Here is a 26,487-nt window from a genome sequence, read left to right as displayed (position 1 = left end):
CTTCATACACATAATTTTATAGGCTGGTGATGGATGAAAATGTCTTTCAGCTATTTTGTTCCTGTGCTATTTTGCATACTTTATCACATTTAATTTGAAACTTAAGCTCATTAAATCCTCATCTATTTACTGTATGTTCTAGAAGAACAAATGTTATTTTCAATAAACTTGAATTATTTCCATTATCACTACATTCTACTTAACAACTATAGTTTGCCCATAGTTTGTAGGTCTCTGCTTGGCATCTTGCCAAGAATAGTCGATTCATGCTGAATGGGAGAAAAATGACAGGACGTATGAATTTGTCGCCAACGTGCCAAATCACATGCTTTATAGGTAAAATATTCTCTTTTGCCACAGACTTCCACAGTTGGGTACTGACAACTACACTTTGTTTCATAACTTATTGAAGCTTCAAGGACACCCTAATAAGAGGGATCTTGCTTGGAGAATTACATATGGTCGCCTTCCAGTCGATAACATCAAATGGACGTACTTTAACATTGGAAATGAAATCTGTAACATCTGTCAGTTGGAAACAGGAGAACATGCATGCCACAGCTGCCCTTCTGCCCTAAATATTTGGAACAGATTGTGATGTGTTAGGCATTCCATTACTTACAACAGAACAGGTTATTTTTTTGTGGTACCCACCACCGGTCAGTAATGGGAAAAGAATTTTTATTTTTATAATTAATGAATTAAAATACCATTTAGGGAAGGTTAGGAAAAACCATGGATTTGAAAACCAGCATATGACATAAAAATGCTTTATGATATTGTATTGTGGAAATTTTATTGTTTAGCCAGACGATTTTGGTATTTAGAAAGAAGCATTCTAGGAGATATCAAATTTTTGACTAGATGGTGTAGACCACTCATATTATGCAATATTCACGAGGTGGGAATGGCTCTATAATGCATAGCATTATACATATCTGCAAGGATATGTGCATTGCATTATGGGATACTAAGGCAATTGATGTAAAGTCATTAACCTCTATATGCAAGTAGCCCAGTCTTGATGTTACTTCACATGCAAGCTTTTTTGCTTACATAGTGAAGAATTTATGGAGACATAACACGCATGTTAGAATAATTATTTTACCTTATCATTAACAAAGTAGCATTCGATGTTTCGACCTCTATATTAAGGTCATCATCAGGAAACCATACATATGTACAGGATACTAGCTACATGACAATACACTACACTAAAGTAAAATGAATCTAAATGTTTGTTAACCATTTACCCTAGCCTAACCTCTAGTGGAAAAAATAAAAAATAATAATAAAAATGAAATAAATTTCTAAAGTCCTCTCATATTAAGATTTTCTTTTGTTTGGGATTGTTCTGGATACTATACAGATTGAATATGGGTCTTCCAAATTCTTGGAATAATTAATCCATCATTCTTGTTCGGATCTGGATGATGTTTCAGCATTTCACAGACTTCTTTGAATTTTCTTTCAAACCAGGTTTTGGTGCCATGTAGGGACTTGGTGCCTTTCCAGTCAATTCTGTGACATATTTGGAGTGCATGGTCTGATAGAGGCCTGTCTTACCATAGTTGGAGGTATTTAATGTGGTGTTTGTATTCGTTTTTTCTAATTGGATGGTGCGTCCTGTTTCCCCTATGTAAGGTAGGTTACAGGTACATTGAATTTTGTAAACCCCTGGGTGGGCATGGTATGGAAGAGGATCTTTGGCAGCGGCAAGTAAATTTCTTAATTTTTCAGGGGGTTTGAAGGTTGTCTTAATATTGTATTTAAGTAGTGTTGTATCTATTTTTTTTTTTTTTTTTTTTTTTTTTTTCCCCTAATGTATTGGTATGGCTATGGATTCTTTTAATCTTTGATTTTAATGGCATTTTTGGAGGATTTTGTGAACTTTTTTTTTTTATTTATTGTAGCCATTTTTTACAAATATTTGGCTAATAATTTTTTCCAAATTCTCGTTTCATTGGAGCAAATTGTTAGGGCTCTGTGTTTGAGGGCGCTGATGACCCCTTATTTTTTGCGTTGGATGGTGATATGAATTTTTATGTATGTATTGGCCTGGTGTGTAGGTTTGTGGTAGACTGTGAAGGAGAGGCAGCCTGAGGGAAGATGTGCATATTGAAAAGAAAGAGAGTTGTTGTTTTTGATTCCAGTGGTTAATTTGGATATGTTTGTGTTGTTTGTTCAGATGGCTCAGGAATGTATTTAATGTTTCGCAGATGGGCCAAATGGCAAAAATATCATCAACATATCTGAGCCAGACTTTGGGCTTTAGGCTGTCAGAATCCAGAGCTCGTTGCTCGTTGGGGGTGAAAGTGGTGAGCCCATGGCCGTATCTTCTTTTTGTAGGTAAAAATTATTTTGCCACACGAAATACCCAGAGTACATGGGCAAAGAGGGCTGTAATACTGGGTGGAAATATGTTCTGTAAGAGAAGAATAGTATCATTGATTGGGACATTAGTGAAAAGGGCAGTTATGTCGAAGCTGAATAATAAATCTTCGTGTGATTTGAGTGTGATGTTTTTAATTTTGTTCATGAAATGTGTATTTTTCATGTAGGAGGGTGAATGACCGACCACCTCCTTGAGTGTGGCCGCTAACTTCTTGGCTAAGTGTTAATTAGGGCTGTCAATTCAACTATTGGTCATAGTGGTGTGTTTGTTTTGTTTATTTAAGGCAGGCCATAAATTGTGAGAGTGCAGGGCTAATGCAGTATTAGTTTTTTGGTTGTTTCTTCTGGCAACTAGATTACCAGTTTGATTAGTTTTGTTGTTTTCTTTTTGATGGTGTTTGCAGGGTTTTTCTGGCCAGTTTTTCTGCTCTGACTTTAGAAATTGTTTAATGTAGTTCAATTTTTTTTATTTTATTTTATTTTATTTATTTATTTATATTTTATTTTATTATTACTGACCACCATGTAATCTTAAAAGAAAGAATTTGTTTGCTTACACTTGGATAAAGGATTAAACCAATAGTATAATTTCTTGGCATCTTTAATTGATTGTTGAAAGTTAATGTTAAAAAAACTTCCAACATCTAACTTAGTAGTGTTTAACTAAAGGCCAGTGTGTGTCAGGTGTTGTGGTGACTGTGTTAGAGACAGAATACTAACTTGTATTAATGAGAATGGATATTTTTGAGAGAGAGAGAGCAGCATGATTTTTTTAAGGGGAAGTTATGCTTTATAATCGGGTAACTAGTGTGTATTGGACAGAGGATATGCTTATGTGGTGATATATGTGGTCTCAGAACAGAACCCTGTGGTATCTCACTCATCACCTTCCTTTTTTTGGGATACTGTATCCCCATACACCACTCACTGGCTCAACCATCTCTATAACCAAGCTACCATCCATCCCAAAACAGCTCAATTTCAATAGTAATTTATCATGTGTTACTCAATCAGAGACTTTTTCTGAAGCCTCCGATTGAGTAACACATGATAAATTACTATTGAAATTGAGCTGTTTTGGGATGGATGGTAGCTTGGTTATAGAGATGGTTGAGCCAGTGAGTGGTGTATGGGGATACAGTATCCCAAAAAAAGGAAGGTGATGAGTGAGATACCACAGGGTTCTGTTCTGAGACCACTGTGATTTAATTTATGTATCAATTATATAGTTGAAGGTGTGAGAGGAGATATTCAGTTGTTTTCTGATGATGCTAAATTACGAATAGCAATGTCAGGAAATTTTGATGTGATTTTGGCATAAGAGGATTTGAATAAGTTGGTGCTTTGGACTGAAAATGAGGATGTGATTTCAATGTTGTTAAGTGTAAAGTTATGCACTTTGGCCAGAGAAGATGGAATGAGATTTATCATAGTGAAAGAACTTTATTTCAGGAGGTGGAGGTAGCAAGAGATCTTGGGCATCCTGGTGGATAGGGAACTAAATGCATTGGACACATTGTGAAAGTTACACGAGTTACCCAGAAAACTGCTGTTATAATATAAAGAACACTGTAGATAAGGTGATAGTTCCACTCTTTAATCTTTAAGACACTAATTAGGCCTTATATGGATTTCTGTATACAAATCTGTTCACCTAGCTATGTTGGCAATAATGAATCATTAGAGAGAGTGTAGAGGGGAATGACTATGCCTGTCTCAGGACTCTAATGCTGTGTATGAGGACATATTAAAAGATTGTAGTCTGAAGAACTGGATAAGTAGGAGGGGAGGTGATATGATTGAGACATAAGTTGATGAGAGGGACCTCTATCCAGACAGATATAGAAGAATTATTGCAAAGACTAATCCCTTACTAACTGTGAAGATACTCTATCATATCACCCCCTCTTTCATCTATCCACTAGACTCTGCAAATTGGAAGATGAAAGGTCATTCCTGGAAACTACACAAAAGTCAAAAAGTTATTATTATCCCAAGACTCCCCCATGGAATCACAGACTCATTTAGGAGATCCTTTTTGTTGTACAGCTCATCATGCTGCACATTCAAATTTTCTACAGACACACACTCTTGGACAATGTGTTCCAATCATTCACACTTCTGCATGCAAAAAAAAACCTGCTTCTCACTCCCCTCTTCACACCCTCCTTATATAACTTCCAGGTATGACCTCCTGTTCTCCTCCTAGTCTCCCACTATTTTATGAAAAACTTCAACGTTAATCCTATAACAATCCCTTACTAACTTGTACGTCTCTATCATATCACCCCTCTTCCTCCTATCCACTAGCCTCTACAAATCGCATTGTCTCAACCTTTCTTCATATTCAACATTCCAGTGATTCTGGTCAATTGTCTCTGAATCTTCATCCTTTTAAAAACCAGGTGACCAAATCTGTGCACATTAGTCTATATGTGGCCTAATCAGAACCTCCTTACTTCTACAAGTCAGGAGTCAGTGCCTCTGCACCATTCCCAGAATTTGGTATGTTGTCCTCACAGTTTTGGCATTATGTCCTCTAAATTTCAGATCCTTATCCACCACCACCACCGAGATCTCTTATTTCGTCCAACTCCAACATTATATCCCCACCAAGCATAAATTCTACATCCCATCTTTGTTTTCCAAATTTTAAAACCTTATGTTTTGCAACTTCGAACTGGTACTCCCACTCCTATGCCCATTCACTTGGTCTATTCAAGTCTTCTTGTAATTCATTTTCCTTTCCTTTAGTGTTACATAGTGATCAGCATTCATTTTACACAAATTATGGACTATACAATCTTGCTATAAATAATTATTTTAATTTCCCAACATTTTGACCTTCATATTAAAGTCATCATCTGGAGTACACACATGTATATACAGAGTCAAGCTACAGACTCTTAGGCACACCACTAATGAATTTCCCCTCCTGAAGATTGCCTCCCCAAACCATTCACAACCTATCAGATAGCCAGTCTCCAATCCAATGAACTAGTCTAATATCCAACCCCATCTGCTCTAGTTCGACTATCAACTTATCATACAAGAATCTATGAGGATAAAGCCTTTGCAAAATCTACCTCATGGTACCTGATAAATGGAGCAATAGAAAATGACATTACTCCTTATTCTCCATACATTCTATATCTGTTTGATAAGGGGCTCGCTAAGTTATGTTTCAGTCATGACTTACTTCTTAGATCTTACAGATCATACTTTGTCATCTTATGGAAAACAGCAGTGTTGTGTATCCAGCTCCTTTGTCCAATGAAGCCATCACTTATTGTAGTAAGTAAGTAGATTACTAGACCACTATATATAAAACACGACCTCCCTTTAGCGAATCTGTGCTCTCCATCAAAGATAATATCATTGTTGCCAAACCAATTCTGGATCCTGATTCTCACCAGTCTTTTCAACACTTTAACCACAACACTTGACACACAGATGGTCTATAATTTGATGATTGACTTCTGTCACCTCCTTTCTAAAGTGGTACAATCTTGCCTTCCTTCTACTCCTTTGGAACTTGACCCAGTGTAAGACTCATATTAATCAAATATGTCAAGGCAGATGTCAACTGCCTTTCACATTCCTTCAAATACATGGTGATATATCAAGTTCCATTGCCTTATTAATATGAAGTTTGCTTAATTACCCATATACTTCTTCCTCACTCAGTCTCATCTTCTCATCATCCACTGCTTTCACACTCTCCATGGTGTCACAAGGAGGAAAGACCTTTATGAACTGCTCGTTAAATATCTCAACTATATCTTCTCCAGCAGTTGTCCTTATACCATATGTGTGGGGAAGTGAAAAAAGATTTTTTGCATGGCAGGTGGTGAATGAGTGGAACACATTGCTGTGTGGATGAAGAGTGCTCCAATACATGAAATATCTTCAAGGAAGGTATGATAGTTATTGTGGTAAATGTGAGTGTTTGACCTCACATGATAAATCTTCAGATTCTGTGGAGATTTGGAAGTAATACTAAAAATGTTCTCATTTTCTTCCTCATGGTACCTGATAAATGGAGCAATAGATAATGATATTACTACTTATTCTTCATACAACATTCTATATCTGTTTGATAAGGGGCTCACTAACTTATGTTTCAGTCATGATGACTTACTTCTTAGATCTTACAGATCATACTTTGTCATCCTATCCTATTCTGCATCGCATATAATTGATACAATGTTAGTTACTTCCTCTGGGTGTTCTTAAGTGATTTTCCCAATTTTCTTTATATATATATATATATATCAGTCCATATACAGCCTGCCCAATTACTTATATGACATGGTACTCACTTGTCAGCATCATTTTTTATGTCTTCAAAACCACTGCTGTTTTCCATAAGCTTAAAACTTTTGATGAATCAGGTGCAGTCCATTTCCTCTGGCCACAATGCAAAACTTACCACTTGACAACATAGAACTGCTAACCCCCACTCAGATGTCTACAGTATCAGGCTATCATCTGCATTATCTTCCTTCACACTAGCCACTGTGATTAGCATATAAATTAAACAGTAGGTAATCACTGAACACCCTGTAATATGCCACCTGATGCTACATCCTATTCTGAGACACAACTTTCCTATATATATATAAACTGCTGACATCTGTCAGATGACCATCTCCATATCCAAGCAACTCTTTTATGTATTCCCATTTGTTATTCTATCATTTTGAGGGCCTTTACACAAAGGGGGAAAAAAACCTTTAGATGCATTTCCTCTGCCTGTTGTAATTGCAGTCCTATTATAAAATGCAACTGGCTGAATGAAAGAGGGGGGAAAAAAGCTGTTCTTAAACTTATGTTGCTCTTTTAAAAATTCATATTTTCATCACTCCAGTTTTATTTTCGAACCAGCCTCTCCAGCAACTTCACAATTCTTGAAACACCAGTTAAGTGTTTGGGATTCCTGTTAATGCAGTTATGCCAATTTTTCGTCCACTCCTCAGTAAATTTTATGAAACATCCAACTTAAGCATGTTTTTTCAGACATTCTTCAATATATATATATGGTAATATTCTATCTAGTCCCACAATCTTATCAAGAGTGCAGATGGTAGGTGGAATGCATTGCCTCACATTGTAGTGAATGTGAATGAGTTTAAAGTAGGGTATAATGGGCTTTGTGTATAACAGTGTGTGCTCCCTGCAATAAATTTTTTGACTGCATTCAGGTCTCATGTTAATGAGGCATTGGATATGAGGAGTAAGTCATCAAAACAGTTGGTAGTAGTAATAGGGACAAATGACTTGATTGGGAACACAGAACATGTAAGATTGGATATCAGGAAGTTGTTGAGAAGAATAAAAGATAATAGTGTGATAGGAAAGGTAGTCAGTGTGTTACTCAGGAATGACAGTGATGTAATAAGATGAGAAAAGATAGTGAATGATATGTTAGCAGAAATGTGTGAGGAGAAAGGAGTGCAGTTTGTTAATGTGTGGAATGCATCTGAAGGATAAATTGAATTGTGATGGACTGCTGAAATTTTTATTTTTCACTTGGTTAGAGTATAATAAATTTAGTTTGATCCTTTATCCAAGTGTGAGCAAACAAAGTTTGCGCCTGAAAGTATCTTCAGGACTGGGGTAAGGTGGTATAAGGTGAAATAAAAATTTCAACATCTTTCTCTAAATCCAGAGTAATTTATTAAAAAAAGGGTGGCACACCATGTGGCAATTCCTATAGGTGGAGATGACCTGCTAATGCTTCTGTCTGGTATCTCAACTTGGGCCTGGCTCCCACTGAAGAGACCTCAATAAAGGTCGAAACTAGTCTGGGTAGTGGCCCTTCCCTTAATGCATAACATTAGACATATCCGCAAGGAGATGTGTTTTGCATTATAGGAGATACTGAGACAGGAGTTGTTGGTATCTTGCTCCACCTTTGCAACGAGTTGCCCTGGTGTTTTACCACCTTACCCTAGTCCTCAAGATACTTTCAGGCGCAAACTTTGTTTTCTCACACTTGGATAAAGGATCAAACTAAATTTATTATGTGATGGACTGCATTTGTATGGTTTTGGTGTGAGGCATTTGGAGAGACTGCTGCTGGATGGTAGAAAAATGAGTGTCAGATTCATTCTCTGCACTCATTTTTCTACATTACTCCTTCAGTAAGGAAGGAGAGATTGAAGTGGTGGTTATGAATGAAGAAGTGGGTAGCATGAGTATAAAGAATGAGAGAACAAGTGTGCAAGACAAACAAAGAAAATATGGAAAGTCAGAGTGGACAGGGGAACACAATGTGAGAAAGGTTGAATAACAAGAAGGGAAGTGGATGACCTGGGATCAAGGGAAAACAGTTGGATTTCAAGAGGGTTCTAAGATGAATAAGAAGAAAAAGAAATGGCTCAATTTAAATATGAAGAAGTTACATAGTAAGTGATATCAGTAGAATTTGTTGTAGATCCAGGAATGAGCTATTATGTTTGTATACAAATGCTAAAAGTGTAGGAAACAAGACAAATGAAATTGTTCCATTAATTGAGTCTATTCACCCTGGAATTATTGGAATAAATGAGACATAGCTGAATGAGGATAACATCCTAACAGGAATAGAGATGGAAGGGTATTATGTGTTTTGGGAAGAAAAAATGGTAAAAAGGGAAGGGAGAGTGCTATTGATGATAGAGAAAGAGTTATATCCATACAAGGTAGAGATGCAAGATGGAAAAATAATCGCAGCTGTTTTGAGGCAGTATGGTGGGAGATAGAGGTGAATAGAATGAAATACTTGGTCGGATGTTGTTACACACCTGGTAATGCGGATGGTAGTGACTATGAAATGTATAATCAAATGACCCAAGCAAATAAGAAAAGAGGAATCATGGGCGATTTTAATTATGGCAATATAGACTGGAATAATGAGATAGCAACTTGAATTAAAGAAAATGAGTTTTTGAGGGACAACCCACCTCAGGCAGTATTTAACAGAGGGTAAACAAGGATTGAGGGTCTTGGATTTGATCAACTCATCAGGGGATGTTAGTAAAAATGAGGTGTCACATCATCCTCCAGTTGGTGAGAGTGGCCATGAAGTGATTACCTAGATGGTTGCCAGCAGTGTGAGAAAACAGTATATGTGGAACTACAAGACTGGTGATTATGTGAATCTCAGGAAATAGCTTTCAGTGTAGCATGGATTGAGGAGTTGGCTGGAAAGGAGATCACTGCAGCTTGGGTGTTATTCAATAACTGTTTAATAGAAGCAATGTCTAAATGAATTCCAAGGGTCAGAAGGTTAAATAATAAAGTTTGTGTGAAATGAATGAATGAATGATATGATTAAACATCCAGTACAGAAGAAAAAGACAATAACATAAGAGGAGTGGTAATAATCAATTCCAAGAGTATTATAAAGGACAGGCAAGGAGGGCAATTTGGTTGATTGGTTGGTAAGGATATCAAAAGTGAAGTATGAGCAGCAGTTAGCTAATGAAGCCAAAAAGAATCATAGGGAGTTCTTTTAATATGTAGCCCAAAAAAAAAAAATGATTATGGAAGGATGAACTTGGGTAGAGAAAATGATATAAGAAACAACTGCTACAGAGAATATAATATAGTTGAGATATTTAATAAGCAGTTCATAAAGGTCTTTCATTTCTGTGAATGTGACATCATGGGGCATGTGAGATGTATGAGGGTGGTCTGAAATGTTCTCAGCCTAACAATGAAAAAATGAATTGATGCTTTCAAAATTATTTTATTTTTCAACATAATCTCCCTTAAGACTAATACATTTATTCCAGCGATGTTCCAGCGCCATTATCCCGTCCTTATAGTGGTTCTTAGTAAGATCTGCAAAATACCCTTCTACAGCTGCAATCACCTCTTGATTTGAAGAAAAATACTGACCAGCGAGAAAGAGTTTTAAGTTTTGGGAAGAGATAGAACTCAGAGGGAGCCAAATCTGGGGAATAGAGTGGATGTTCCAACAATTCATAGTGCAGATCCCTTAATTTTCCCATTGCAAAAAACACCTTTGTGGGCAGGTGCATTGTCCTGATAAAAGATGATTTTTTTCTACTGCAAACCAGGTCTTTTCTCATGAATTTTTTCATCTAGTCTGGTTAAAAGATCGGAATAATATTCTCTGGTTATTGTTTTACCCTTTTCAAGATAATTAATAAACAAAATGCCTTTAGCATCCCAAAACACCGATGCCATGGCCTTTACTGCTGATGGAACCGACTTTGTTTTCTTTGGCACTGAACAACCAGCTTCTGTCCACTGTTTTGACTATTTGGATTCTGGTGTGTAATGGTGAATCCAAGTCTCACCCATAGTAATAAATCGATGCAAAAAATCAGTTTTAGTCTTGTTAAAATGCTCCAAGCACTGTTCATAGATTTTCATACGAGTGCATTTTTGATCTGCTGTGAGCATGCACGGCATCCATCTTATGCAAAGCTTTTGCATTTGCAATTCTTCATACAAAAATATATTCTACACGTTCTTTTGAAATGCCTATAGTCTCAACAATTTCATGCACTTTAACTCACCAGTCATCCAGTACCATATTGTGCAGTTGATCAATGATTTTCTAGTGTTGTTACAATTTTTGGACGTCCTTCACAGCGGTCATTTTCAAGGCTGGTACAGCCACGTTTAAACTCTGCAGCCATTTCTTAATTGTTGATAACGAAGGAGAAGAGTGCCTATAAACTTTTCTGAACTTTGAATGAATTTTGTTTGTCATTAAACCTTCTTTTACAAAGATATTATAACTGCACGATACTCAATTTTATCCATTTCAAAGGATACTGACAACACTTGCTTCAGACAGCTATATAAAGCAAACTACTTGATAGAATGCTTGTAATTCCACATAGATACTTATGACAAATGTACCAACTTAGAGAGAAAAAAAATCTTGCTGATAGTTTCGCCATCTCTGGTCAAGGCTGAGAACTTTTCAGACCTCCTTTATATGAGCAGTAAAACTCATGTAAGGTATGAGTAGCAATTAGCTAATGAAGCCAAAAATAATCCTAGGGAGTTCTTTTGATATGTAGCCAGCAAAAAAAAAAAAAGATTATGGAAGGATGAAATTGATTGGAGAAAATTTTATAAGAACAACTGCTGCAGAGGATATAAGTTGAAATATTTAATGAGCAGTTCATAAAGGTCTTTCATTCTTGTGAATGTTACATCAAGGAGAGTGTGAGAGCAGTCGATGATGAGCAGGAGAGACTGACTGTAAGTGAGCAAGTGGTATATGAGGAATTGAGCAAACTTGATGTTAATAAGGCTGTTGGGCTAAATAATATATCACGACATATTTTGGAGGAATGTTCCACAGAGTTGACATCTGCCTTGACATATTTGTTTAACATGAGTCTTGCACTGGATCAAGTTCCAAGGCAGTGGAAGGAAGGCAACATTGTGCCACTTCATAAGGAAGGTTACAGAACTCAGCATCAAATTATATGCCTATCTGCATGTCAGTTGTTGTGGTAAGTGTTGGAGAGGCTTGTGAGAACCAGGGTTCAGAATTTGGTTAACAACAGTGGTATTTACCCCTTGATGGACAGCATGAATTCGCTAAAGGGACGTCATGTTTTAGTAATCTGCTTACTTACTTACTACAATAAGGTGATGGCTTCATTGGACAAAGGAGGTGGATACACAGTATTATTATTATTACGTGACACCTCCAGGGAGTCCAAAGACTCATTGAGGGAGTGTGTGCCAACAGCTTTTGCGAGGCTTTTGATAGATTCCTGTATGATAAGTTGATAGTCAAACTAGAGCAGATGGGATTGGATATTAGACTAGATCATTGGATTGGTGATTGGCTGTCTGATAGGTTGTGAAATGGGGGGGGGGACAATCTTCCGGAGAGGAAACTCACTAGTGGTGTGCCTAAGGGTCTGTTTTAGGACCATTGCAGTTTAACCTGTATGTTACCGATATTGTGAAAGATTTAAATACGTTGGTTTGATTTGAATTCAGTGCAAAGTCAGGATGAAGTATGAAGAGTAGAGCAGATGTTCTGGCCTTATAAGAAGACTCGAATAGATTGAGTGAATTTACACAGGAGTGGGGATGCTAGTTCAATGTTGCAAAATGTAAGGTTTTAAATTTGGGAAAGAAAGATGGGATGGTGAATTTACACTTAGTGGGGATATATTGTTGGTGGCAGAGGAAATAAGAGATCTTTGGGTGATGGTGGATAAGGATCTAAGATTTGTTGTTTTAAGGATACTTGCGACATAAGACTGAATGATATAATCACGTAATCACAAGAAAGATATTTATTTAACCAAATATTTCAGGTTGGGATGATGGAGCAAGGCCTCCACGCTTTCCTTGAACAAACGTTCGAACCTATAACGGGATCTATGTAAGAGGCGCGTTTTGGACCAAAGGATGCTGTGGTCAGTTTCAATCCCGTGTTGAGCCAAACCAGACTTTTCAGGTTTATTGTGAAGAATGGATGATTGATGTTCTTGGATTCTTTTTTCAAGAGAACGTCCAGTCTGTCCAAAGTAAGAGAGATCACAGTTGCAAGGAATTTGATAAACTCCAGGAAGAGATAAAGTTGAGCGTTTGTCTTTAGGAGAAGGAAAATGAGAAGACAATTTGTTAATAGGAGAATACGTAGCTGTTAAATCATATTTCTTCAAAATTCTTGCGATAGGTTCTGAAATACCGGAGATATAAGGAATAGGTACTCGACGTATTGAATCTTTGTTGTTTTGTGGAGGATTATAAGATGTAAGAAGACGTTGAATACTTTTTTCAGAAAAGCCATTGAGTTTCATGTGTTGCTGGATAGTAGAAAGTTCTTTCTGTAGATAATCAAAAGTAGAACAATTAGTTTTGGCTCTTTTAATGAGACATTTTATAATTCCTGTTTTTTGACATGGATGATGGGCTGATTCTTTCAGAATATAACGACCTGTGAATGTTGGTTTCCTGTATACTGTAGTTGTAAGAATATTTGAAGATGATCGGATGAGGAGAACGTCTAAAAAAGATAACTGGTTGTTTTCTTCTAATTCCATAGTAAACTTTATGCGATCATGTAAGGAATTAATACTGTTTAAAAAGGAAGATAAAGTGTTTTTACTGTGAGGCCAAATAGCAAATATGTCATCTATATATCTTACCCAAAAAGATGGTAGAGGGAAACTAGATGTGAAGAGGACTTTTTCTAAATGTTCTAAATAAAAGTTGGCTAAAGCTGGAGAAAGAGGACTTCCCATGGCTGTTCCTTCTACTTGACTATAAAATTTGTTTTGACATATGAAATAACCAGAATGTATAACGAAATCGAATAGTTTTATAATATCTTGAGGAAAGATGTCAGCAAGTAGTTTTAAAGTTTCCTTAAGAGGTACATTGGTGTATAAAGATTCTATATCAAAACTAACCATAAGATCTGTAGGTTGTAATGAGACATCTTTTAATTTTTCTAAGAAATCTGAGGAGTTTTTTAAAAAAGAACTCGAGTTGCCAATGTAAGATTTCAGTAATTTAGCTAGATATTTGGCTATACGGTAAGTAGGAGAATCAATGCAATCTACTATTGGACGAAGAGGATAGTCAATCTTATGGATTTTTGGAAGGCCATAAAATCTAGGAGGTCTTGCAAAATGAGTTTTAAGTCTTTCAATTGTGTCTTTATCCAAACTGATGACTTCATCAAGGAGAGAATTTAATTTCTTTAGTTGTCTGTTGGTTGGATTATAATCAATTTCTTGATATGTGGAGCGATCTCGAAGCAAAAGAGAAAGTTTTCTTCTGTAATTTACTGAGTCCATAACTACTGTTGCTTTTCCCTTGTCAGCTTTAGTGATAATGAGGTGATTATTTTTTCTCAAGGACTGTAAAGATTTCATTTCAGAAGGAGATTACAGAAGAAAACTTTCTCTTTTGCTTCGAGATCGCTCCACATATCAAGAAATTGATTATAATCCAACCAACAGACAACTAAAGAAATTAAATTCTCTCCTTGATGAAGTCATCAGTTTGGATAAAGACACAATTGAAAGACTTAAAACTCATTTTGCAAGACCTCCTAGATTTTATGGCCTTCCAAAAATCCATAAGATTGACTATCCTCTTCGTCCAATAGTAGATTGCATTGATTCTCCTACTTACCGTATAGCCAAATATCTAGCTAAATTACTGAAATCTTACATTGGCAACTCGAGTTCTTTTTTAAAAAACTCCTCAGATTTCTTAGAAAAATTAAAAGATGTCTCATTACAACCTACAGATCTTATGGTTAGTTTTGATATAGAATCTTTATACACCAATGTACCTCTTAAGGAAACTTTAAAACTACTTGCTGACATCTTTCCTCAAGATATTATAAAACTATTCGATTTCGTTATACATTCTGGTTATTTCATATGTCAAAACAAATTTTATAGTCAAGTAGAAGGAACAGCCATGGGAAGTCCTCTTTCTCCAGCTTTAGCCAACTTTTATTTAGAACATTTAGAAAAAGTCCTCTTCACATCTAGTTTCCCTCTACCATCTTTTTGGGTAAGATATATAGATGACATATTTGCTATTTGGCCTCACAGTAAAAACACTTTATCTTCCTTTTTAAACAGTATTAATTCCTTACATGATCGCATAAAGTTTACTATGGAATTAGAAGAAAACAACCAGTTATCTTTTTTAGACGTTCTCCTCATCCGATCATCTTCAAATATTCTTACAACTACAGTATACAGGAAACCAACATTCACAGGTCGTTATATTCTGAAAGAATCAGCCCATCATCCATGTCAAAAAACAGGAATTATAAAATGTCTCATTAAAAGAGCCAAAACTAATTGTTCTACTTTTGATTATCTACAGAAAGAACTTTCTACTATCCAGCAACACATGAAACTCAATGGCTTTTCTGAAAAAAGTATTCAACGTCTTCTTACATCTTATAATCCTCCACAAAACAACAAAGATTCAATACGTCGAGTACCTATTCCTTATATCTCCGGTATTTCAGAACCTATCGCAAGAATTTTGAAGAAATATGATTTAACAGCTACGTATTCTCCTATTAACAAATTGTCTTCTCAATTTCCTTCTCCTAAAGACAAACGCTCAACTTTATCTCTTCCTGGAGTTTATCAAATTCCTTGCAACTGTGATCTCTCTTACTTTGGACAGACTGGACGTTCTCTTGAAAAAAGAATCCAAGAACATCAATCATCCATTCTTCACAATAAACCTGAAAAGTCTGGTTTGGCTCAACACGGGATTGAAACTGACCACAGCATCCTTTGGTCCAAAACGCGCCTCTTACATAGATCCCGTTATAGGTTCGAACGTTTGTTCAAGGAAAGCGTGGAGGCCTTGCTCCATCATCCCAACCTGAATCGTAATGACTGCATATCTATATCAAAAATCTGGGAAAGCCTAATCAAGATTACTCATTAATTTTTTTTTTTTTTTTTTTTTTTTTTTTTTTTTTTTTTTTTTTATAGCAAATTCAATCATGTTTCTACTTCAAAATATTTCGTTTCATACTTAGTGATATAACATCAAGCGGCATGTTCTAATTTCAACGATCTATTGTTAGTATTCTAGCTTGTATATTTTTTTTAAACTGTTCTTGTAATACCACCGACGATGGTCTGCTATTTCCAGACCGAAATATTTGGTTAAATAAATATCTTTCTTGTGATTACGTGATTATATCATTAAGGATCTAAGATCCTCTAAAATTTAGAGGACATATTGCCAAAATTGTGAGGACAACACAACAAAAATTCTGGGAATAATGTGGAGGACATTATAGAATTAAGGAGATTTTTTTTTCATTGTATACAGCCTTGATTAGACCACATATGGACTACTGTGCACAGATTTGGTCACCTGGTTTTCAAAAGGATTAGGAGATGTTGGAAGGGGTCCAAAGGCAATTAACTAAGGTAGTTTCTGATCTTTTTAATGTTGAATATGAGAACAGGTTGAGAAGAAGCAATTTACAGAGTCTAATGGATAGAAGGGTGATACGATAGAGATGTACAAGTTGTTAAGAGGTTGTTATAGGATCAGTGTTGAAGAGGGGTTTTTTCATAAAATGTGGGAGATTGGGAGGAGAACAAGAGGGCATCCCTTGAAACTGTATAAGGAGAGTGTGAACAAGAGTGAGAAGCAGGGTTTTTTGCATGCAGAGTTGTGAATGATTGGAATGCCTTGCCTGACAGTGTGGTGTTTGCAGAGAATTTGCATGTGTTTAAGGCAAGGTCTGATGAACTGTACGTATGACAAAGGGACCTCCTAGATGAGTCATTGACTCCATGGGGGTCTTAGGATGATAATAATAATATTATTCACTGTGGAGGATGACTTCACCGTTAAGCCAGTTGGATTGCAAGAAATAAAGCTACACAGATATGAAGCCAAAAATAACTGATTGATTTTCAAAATTAACGTTACAATAGAGACAGTGGATGAATGATACATAATCTTAAGCTGCATAAAGTGAAAAAGAAGAGATTCAGGATAATACATTCACCTAGCAAGGAATTTTGGATTGACAGAGATACCACCCTTATGAGCAAAATAAAAATGAGTTGGAGTTCCTGTGAGCTGAATAAGAAACTCAAAGAGTTTCATGCTGAATATAGTAAATATATAAAGTTCGGTTGATTATCTGAAGATCCCTTGGCTCTTCATATAATTAATAATTTATTAGGCACCTTCTTTGCAATTCTCATAGTAGAGTATATGTAAGTTCTGTTCGCTACAAACTTGGTATTTCTAGGTCTACCTACTCACTGATGAGACCTCAATAAAGGTTGAAACCGGTCTGGGTAGTGACCTTCTCTCACTCATAATGTAGAACAGTAATACAGCTCCTAGGAGCTGGGTTTCACATTATGGGGAAATATCAAGAATAGTGATCGGAGCTTGCTCCACCCTTACCATGAGTTGCCTCAGTGTTGCACTCCCTAAAGAGTCAGTTGTAACACTATCCAGGTATTTGCTTATGCTCGGACTCGCCGAACTTTATATATTTACTATATTCGGCATGAAACTCTTTGAGTTTCTTATTCAGCTATGAAACAATATGGGATGTAATATCCCTTAACTTAAATAAATTTGTTTTTTATTTTAACTGCAGTGGCACTATTAGTATTTCAAAAATTAAGAGAAAAAGTAGGGAAAGGAGTGGGAGGAGATACTCCCAGGCATGTTGCCCATGCCATCTATGCGGGCATAATGAATCTGGCAGTGAGATTATGCAACAGATGATTAGGCCGCCACCTAAATTTATTGTCATCAGTTTGGCTCTGTACACTATCTGGCAGTCAGCCAGCAAAGCGACTTTACTGCTTTATTCTTGAAGATGAAAGAAGGTTTTATATCTCCACAACATGTTTGGCAAGTCCTTGAAGGATACCACTTACACTGAAGGGACCAAACATGGAAAAAGCCACTTTGGGTGTGCCTCCTTCCCCAATAAGCAAAGTGATGTTTCAGTGGGGGGCATTTCCTCTTACTAAGAAGACATCCTTTTATGGTGTAGGAATGCTCACTGGTACCAGAACCCCTTTTAGTGAAAATGGGTCATATTTCAAAAATGAAAGATTGACTTTACTGGGAGAGACTATATATTGTAAATCCTGTATACTAAATTTAAAAATTGTCTACAGCAATTTTACTTGAACATAGAGGTTTAGGTATTTTAGTTATTTCTTACTAAAATAAAATGATAAAATGCCTAAAAAAAATAAAAAAAAAAGTCTACATGTAACAAATAAAATACTAGTCTTCATAAATTAAGCAGTTTTTCCATTGTTGGCATTAGCAGCCTGGTAAATCATGCATTAATCATTATTAATGTTGTGCTTTTAGAGATTTAATTACGTAATCAAGTCTTGCGATTTACTGTCTGATGAGTTTTATTTCACCTGCCAAAAAATTTTAAATTGCTTATAATCAGCAGGATTATAAGTTTATCAGACAACAAACATCAGTGATGTGTTTCAAATAACCTAACTTCAGCTAATGAAACCTTGAGCTGCACTGAGTATCTTCACAGTAGAAGTGATAGTGTCCCTTGATTTGAAATCTGACTAGTGGTATTGTTTGAACATGAGATCCATATTCTTCTCATAGCATGTGGTGAGTGTGTGTGGAATGGGCTTTCTTTAGATGTTCTGAATGTGCATAATCAGTCAATGTTTCAAGGAGAGATATAATAGGTATTTAAGTATGAATGTTAAATGTTAGTACTGAAATTATTAATTTTGCTAAATTTATATGATAGTTACTTATGCACTCATGGTCAGGCTTAGGTGCTGGTTCAGAATCACATTAGATATTTAATGAATGTAAACAGCACCAAAAGAGCACTCATGAAAGAACGTATAAAGAGAAAGTGTAAGATGATGGGACACGTATTAAAAGGATCATCACCTGACACACAGTTAGGCCTATAGTTTGATGCTTGAATTCTATCACTTCCTTTATGAAGTGGCACAACTTTCCACTCCTTAGGAACTTAACCCAGTTCAAGACTCATATTATACTTGTATAGGTATTAAAAAAATGTCAAGGCTGGTGTCAACTCCCTGGGACATTCCTTCAGAATACGTGGTGATATATTATCAAGTCCCACAGCATTATTTACATCTAGTTTGCTCAACTCCCCATACACTTCTTTCTCACTTACAGTCAGTCTCTCCTCACCATCATCAACTGCTCTCAATCTCTCCATGAAGTCACATTCACAAAATTGAAAGACCTTTATGAACTGCTCATTAAGTATCTCCACCACACCTTCTGCAACAGCTGTTCTCCATTCAATGTCATTCCTTCTATAATCATTCTTTCTTTTGCTGGCTACATATCGAAAGAACTCTTAGGCTTCGTTTTGGCTTCATTATCTAACTGCTATTCATACCTCTCTTTAGCCACCCTCACCAACCGAGTCACCTGCCTTGCGTGGTCTTTGTAGTCCTCGTGGAATTAGTTATTTCCACTTCTCTTATGCTGCCTCCATTATGTCCTCCTTCTCTGAATCACATTCTTAATCTCCTTATTCATCCATTTCACACCTACCTTATTTAACCTTCTCACCCTTGGAATACATTTAGACATTGCATCTATTAGACAGTTTTTGAAAATCCCCCAAGCTGCACTGATATCTTTTCCAGCTAACTCCTCATTCTATGCTACACCTGCAAGCTGTCTCCTAAGCTCTTCATAATCACCCCCTTATAGTTCCACATATACCCTTTTCTTACAGAGGTACTCACGCTGCTGGCAACCACCCAGGTAATCACTTCATGATTACTCTCACCAATTGGTGGGTAATTTGACACTTCATTTATAATTTCATCCTGTGATGAGATGACCAAATCCCCCTAAATCCTCGTGTGCCCTCTGTTACATACTGTTTGAGGTAGTTATCCCTCGAAATACCTCAAATTTCACACAAACTTGATTTAACTTTCTGACCCTTGGAATTCATTTAGACATTACTTCTATTAGACAGTTCTTGAATAACATCCGAGCTGCAGTGAACTCCTTTCCAGCCAACTCCTCAATCCATGCTACACCTGTAAGCTATTTCCTGAGATTCACATAATCACCAGTCTTGTAGTTCCACATATACTCTTTTCTCAGACTGCAGGCAACAATCCGGATAATCCTCCAGTTGGTGAAAGTGACCTTCATGGTCACTTTCACCAACTGGAGGATGGTGTAACACCTCATTTTTTCTAACATCCTCTGATGAGTTGATCAAATCTAAGACCCTTAATCTTGTTTGCCCTCTATTAAATACTGCCTGAGGTGGGTTGTCCTTCAAAAACTCGAGAAACTCATTTTCTTTACTTCAAGTTGCTATCTCATGCCATAATTAAAATCGCCCATTATGATCACTCTTTTCTTATTTGCTTGGCTAATTTGATTATACATTTCATAGTCACTACCATCCATATTTCCTGGTCTATAACAACATCCAACCAAGTATTTCATTCCATTCACCTCTATCTCACACCATACTGCCTCAAAACCACTGGCACTATTTCCCTCTTGCATCTCTGCTTTGTATGGACATAACTCTTTCTCTATCGTCAATAGCACTCCTCCTCCCTTTTTACCCCTTCTATCCTCACGAAACACATCATATCCTTCCATCTCTATTCCTGTCAGGATGTCATCCTCATCTAACCATGTCTCACTTATTCTAACTAAACTTAAGAACTTTAGTCTGATAAGTTCCTCTTTACTTTGTATTCCTTGTATGTTTGCTAGTTGATATTGTATCCCTGAAGATATCTCTGTGATAGAGATAAAATATTGTCATCATTAAACTGTTATTTAATTCCTCAGGGCTGTTTTCGTTCCATTAAACATATAATGTAAATCTTTAAAATTTTCTCTCTTTTTTTTTTTTTGCTTTGCAATTTTCTTTTTCTTAATTTGCATTGCTTTATTTAGTTTGTAATGAAAAAATTACTGCCTGCAATGAGGAACTACTTTTAATTTTATTTTATAGTTTTGACATATGTCAGATAAATTTCTGAATTAGGTATATTCTGGAGAGAGAGAGAGCGAGAGAGAGAGAGAAAGAAAGAGAGAGAAAAAAAAAAGCTGCACCATATTAGTTTTGTGCTAAGAACACTCAAGCCAGTGACTTGCTTGGTAACTTGTATAATTTACAGGGTCGTTATGGCGTTACATCCGCTCCAGTATGTCATTATCAGGATATATGCCTCCTCTTTGCGATCCAGTTGATGGACACCTCCTACTTGATGGTGGTTATGTCAACAACTTACCAGGTCAGTGTTTTTGAAACTAATTTATTCTTTTATCACTTGAAACTCAATTGTCCCTATTTGTTGGTTACTCCCACACATAGGTGGCCTGTGGAGGTATGTACGAGCCAGTATGACCTTTGCGGGGCCACTTCCTCCTCTCTGTGATCCTCAAGATGGCCATCTCCTGGTTGATGGGTGCTACATCAATAATCTTCCAGGTATACTTTAAATTATTACTAATTTGTAGCTTTGTGTGAAATGTTTTGTTTTATATTCAGTCTCTTCATGCATGCAAATAGTAATACAGCAATTTGTTTAATATATATCCATTCTATATATATAAAAAGATAAGCCGAAATTTGAAACGTTCTTATGTCACGTTTTTTGTTACATGACAAAAATATCCCCTACATATATATGTTTGGTATCATTTTTTTCTGAATTTATTCAGAAAACTGTCATATATATATATATATATATATATGACATATTTTGGTGCCATAGGCACCAGGGGAGTGGAGCCCCCCCCTAGTATATATATATATATTAAAAAAACCTGACAAATTGAACTTGCAGCAGTTTCATCCTTTTGTATAATCACCTTCAGTGATGTTACTACCTACAAAACACACACAGCACATGTGCATTATGTCTGTCAATACTTATGAACTGCATCAGTAAAATTTATTTTTTTGTATGTCACCAGTAAAAAAATGTAATTTTTCAAGAGAGCATTTTTAAGTTTGTTATTATTATGGACTTTTGTAGAGTCACGAGAGTCATTATGGGAGGTTTGCATTAAATAAGTCAGTTTTGTAATTTCCATGGATAGCCTCTTGTACTTACCCCTCATTCTGCTACATGAAAAATCTCCCAGGTGTCAATCCTGCAGATTCCTCTCAACACCTAAAGTCTCTTAATCATATTCTTCCCTTGTCTTCTATCCACCAAACTGTAGTTTGCATAATCGTGTTCAAACTGTACAGTTCTGATATCATTTTTGCTATCCCCCACATACCCACTTGCAGGTTATTTCATCTCCTTCTAGTCCTAGTAACCAGCAGTCTAGATGTGGTCTGATGTGTGCTTGAATGGTGCTGACCTGTCATGGTGCGTTGATTCTGAATTTTCTATTATAACAAATCAGTCCTCATTCTCCATTGTTAGAGGGAGGGTGACCTCTTAGCAAACATCTGGAACACATTCCTTTGGTTTAGGAAAGGCTGCCTAGAGCCAAGATACAACTCTGAGATTCCAGGCTCTCTGGCAATATCATTAATTTTGTTGCCTTCAAGCTTTCCAATAATTCTTCCCACGTGTGAAATCATTTAAATGTCCTTAAGATATTACAAGACATGCAACTTTATTCCTTTATGAAAAAAGTTTCCTTCAAACACAATTCACTTAATGCAGCCTTCTTCAGTTATACAAAATTTCTACAAAATGATTCATCTGAATATATGGTTATGATCTTCAGAAATAGTGTTCGTCCTTTGGTTTTGAACACCAGTGTATTTGCCTCTATCACACATTATACTGCATCAAAACTACTGTCACTATTTGTAGTGACAGTACATACAAGGTAGAGACATAACTTTTCTATCATCAGTAGCACTCTATCTCCCTTTCTACATTTTCTATCTTCATGAAATATATCATATCCTTCCACCTATTTCTGTCAGGATGTTATCCTCATCCAACCGTGTCTAATTATTCCAACAATTTCTGGGTGAATGAACTCAATCACTACAAACTATTTCATTTCCCTTGTTTGATACTACTAGTTATTCAAACATAAGCTCATTACTGGATCTATAACAAATTTCCTCCTTTTTTCCTCCTTCCTCATCTTTAGAACCTTCTTCAATTCCAAATTGTTTTTTCCTACATAAGCACCTCCATAGCGCAATTGGAAGAACGATGGTATGTTGTGCCCTTTGATTGGAAAATGGTCTAAGTTCGATTCCCGTCATGACAGAAGGAATCCTTATATGGGCTTTTTTAGTTGAAGGTGAGTTAGTCAATCTCATATGGAGGTAGGAGGGTTTTTTCATCTCACATATAGATGACAAATTGGCCCTTCAGAACACATGAATTTACAAACAAAAATACTAGTTGTTGGCAATAGATGGCATTGATGTAGATGATAATAGTACAGGTTCAGTGTAGTTTGTGGATGGAGTGGTGGAGTTGGAGAGTTGTAAAGTAGGTGTTCTCCCTCGATGAGCCCTCAGACTCCTTGGAGGTGTCACGAAATAATAAATACGAGGGTGGTCTGAAAAGTTCTCGGCCTAACAATGAAAAAAACAAATTTATAATTTCAAAATTATTTTTATTTTTCAACACAATCTCCCTTAAGACTAACACATATATTCCAACAATACTCCAGCACCATTATCCCGTCCCTGTAGTGGTTCTCAGTAAGATCTGCAAAATACCCTTCTACAGCTGCAATCACCTCTTGATTCGAAGAAAAACACTAACCAGCATTTTAATTTTGGGAAGAGATAGAAGTCAGAGTGAGCCAAATCTGGGGAATAGGGTGGATGTTCCAACAAATCATAGGACAGATCCCTTAATTTTCCCATTGCAAAAAACACCTTTGTGGGCAGGTGCATTGTCCTGATGAAAGATGATTTTTTTCTTCTGCAAACCGGGTATTTTCTCATGGATTTTTTTGTCTAGTCTGGTTAAAAGATCAGAATAATATTCCCCAGTTATTGTTTTACCATTTTCAAGATAATTAATAAACAAAATCTTTAGCATCTCAAAACACGATGCCATGACCTTTCCTGCTGATGGAACCGACTTTGTTTTCTTTGCTGCTGAACAACCAGCTTCTGTCAACTGTTTTGACTGCTGTTTGGATTCTGGTGTGTAATGGCGAATCCAAGTCTCATACGTAGTAATAAATCGATGCACAAAATCAGTTTTATTCTTGTTAAACCGCTCCAAGCACTGTTCAGAGATTTTCATGCGAGTGTGTTTTTGATCTGCTGTGAGCAAGTGCGGCACCCATCTGGCGCAAAGCTTTTTCGTTTGCAATTCTTCATGCAAAATATATCCTACACATTCTTTTGAAATGCCTATAGTCTCAGCAATTTCACAGACTTTGACTCACCCACCATCCAATATCATATCGTGCACTTGCTCAATGATTTCTGGTGGTGTTACACTTTTTTTGGATATCCTTCACATGGATCATCTTCAAAGCTGGTACCGCCACATTTAAACTTGGCAGCCCATTTCTTAATTGTTGAAAATGAAGGAGAAGAGTGCCCATAAACTTTTATGAACTTCAGATGAATTTCTTTTGGTGTTAAACCTTCTTTTACAAAGAATTTTATAACCGCATGATACTCCATTTTATCCATTTCAAGGGATATGACAGCTGTATGAAGCAAACTACTTCATAGAATGACTTACAATTTCACATGTATGTTTATGACAGATGTACCAATTTAGAAAAAAAAAAAATCATGCTGATAGTGTTGCCATCTGTGTTCCAGGCCAAGAACTTTTCAGACCACCCTCGTAATAATAAAACCCAGGCCATCCCATTCCCTTCTTTCTACACATGCATTCGCATCATATCTGAGCATCAATCTTTCTCATGCTGTGTTCCACTATTCGCCTTGAGTCTCCCCTGTTTCCCTGTTTATATTGCACACTTGTTCTCTCATTCTCTACACTCATGTTATCTACTTCTTCATTCCTAAGCACCACTTCAATCTTACTTACTTTCCTGTTCTTTCACATAGCTTTTTACTTGCTGAGATTAATTTTCTGCACTTATTACTCCTCCTCCTCCCAGCAGCAGTCACCAAATAACTTGCCCTAAAACCATCCAAATGCAGTCCATCACTGTTATATATTTCATTTCTTCCTTCAAGCTTATTCCACACATTAACAAACTGCACTCCTTTCTCCTCACACATTTCTGCTAACATATCATTCACAGTCTTCGCTCTCCACCTCATTACATCACTGTCATACCTGGGCAACCTTTCCTATCATACTATTATCTTTTATCCTTCTCAACAATCTCCTAATATCCAATCTTACATGTTCCTTATTCTCATTCAAGTCATTTGCTCCTACTACCACTACCAACTCTTTTTTGCTTACTCCTCATATTCAAATGCCTCAGTCACTCTATTCATTTTGCCTCCCAGAAAACAAACCTTGTGTATCTTCTCATTTATCACACCTCTAATCGAATCCACATACAGCTCTTGTGGATCTTTCTTTACTAATTTAAATGTCATTATTGCTTGCTTTATTGTGTATCGAACTCCTTTCCGCCCTATCACTCTTCATTTCACTCCACATCTGCCTCATCTTCACACTCAACTTTCAAATTTTGCATTATTTTTTCATTATTATGCACTCATGTAGCAGCCACAGATGCTTGTTTGCCATTAACCAAGCTCATCACCTCACCATTAATCGCACTGTTTTTCAACATCATTATCACCTGCTTTATTGTCAATTGAACTTATTTCCTCACTATCACTTCCACACACTTTCTCAACATTCACACAATCTTCAACGGCTGTTTCAGTTACATCATATTTTCCCTACTCTTTTTAAACTCACACTTAAACAAGCGTTATAGTCTATCGGAATATTGCATTTCCTACATACCCTCACTTGCTCATTTCTCTTATTCATCCTCTCTCTCTGCATAAATATCTCCCCATGTATACATACCACAATCACTGCACTGGACCATTTTTGGAAAATTCACACCATTTACTTGACTTGACTTCTGTCAATCAAGTAAATGGTGTGGATTTACTTCACTTGACAGCAACAATTTGCCTTAAACCACCATTTTATAGCAGCGTACTAACAAGAACAATGAATTTATAGTAATACAGCCTAAGGAATTTATCCAAACACTGTGTTCCACACTAAAATATCTCCTAGTAACACTCAAAGCATGTCATTATAGCAAGTGCAAACTCAAAGGAAGAATCTCACTTATTTCGTCTTAATCTTAATAATATCCAGATCATCAAAGAGGATCGTTTGTTGTTGTTCTTGTACTGACTTACACTTCTAGCTTCTCTGTTGTAAACACATCTCATAGCATCTTCATCCTTCAAACCGCTTAATGCACCTTTTCTGTATGAGAGACCCTCTCACCTGCTATAAATCTCAAATCTTTCCAACCTTAGAATACTGCTCACACATTTGGGGGTTGTGCATCTAAAACCTTCCTGAGAATGCTTGATATTCATAAAGGATCAGTCAAAATAATTGATGACTCTTCTCTCATAGATTTGCTCCACTCACTCTTTCTTGTATGCAT

The 26,487-nt window shown here is 36.4% G+C and overlaps 1 protein-coding gene across 2 annotated transcripts in view; it reads left to right on the top strand.

Annotated features, from left to right (window-relative positions):
- Positions 1–26,487, top strand: part of sws (patatin like phospholipase domain containing sws) — a 945,916-nt gene that overhangs the window by 761,677 nt on the left and 157,752 nt on the right. Inside the window, exon 28 of one of the 2 annotated variants that reach the window (XM_090396526.1) lies at positions 21,272–21,388. In XM_090396526.1, the coding sequence (XP_090252652.1) occupies positions 21,272–21,388 (117 nt within the window). Of the gene's footprint in view, positions 1–21,074; positions 21,192–21,271; positions 21,389–26,487 lie in introns of both variants that reach the window. The other variant, XM_090396525.1, reaches the window with a different exon arrangement.

This window comes from Typopeltis vanoorti, chromosome 8, assembly GCF_054136105.1.
Source record: "Typopeltis vanoorti isolate ZY-2024b chromosome 8, IOZ_Tvanoo_1.0, whole genome shotgun sequence".
NCBI lineage: Eukaryota > Metazoa > Arthropoda > Arachnida > Uropygi > Thelyphonidae > Typopeltis > Typopeltis vanoorti.
The sequence above is the reverse complement of the archived record's forward strand: the minus strand, read 5'-3'. Positions and strand labels throughout refer to the sequence as shown.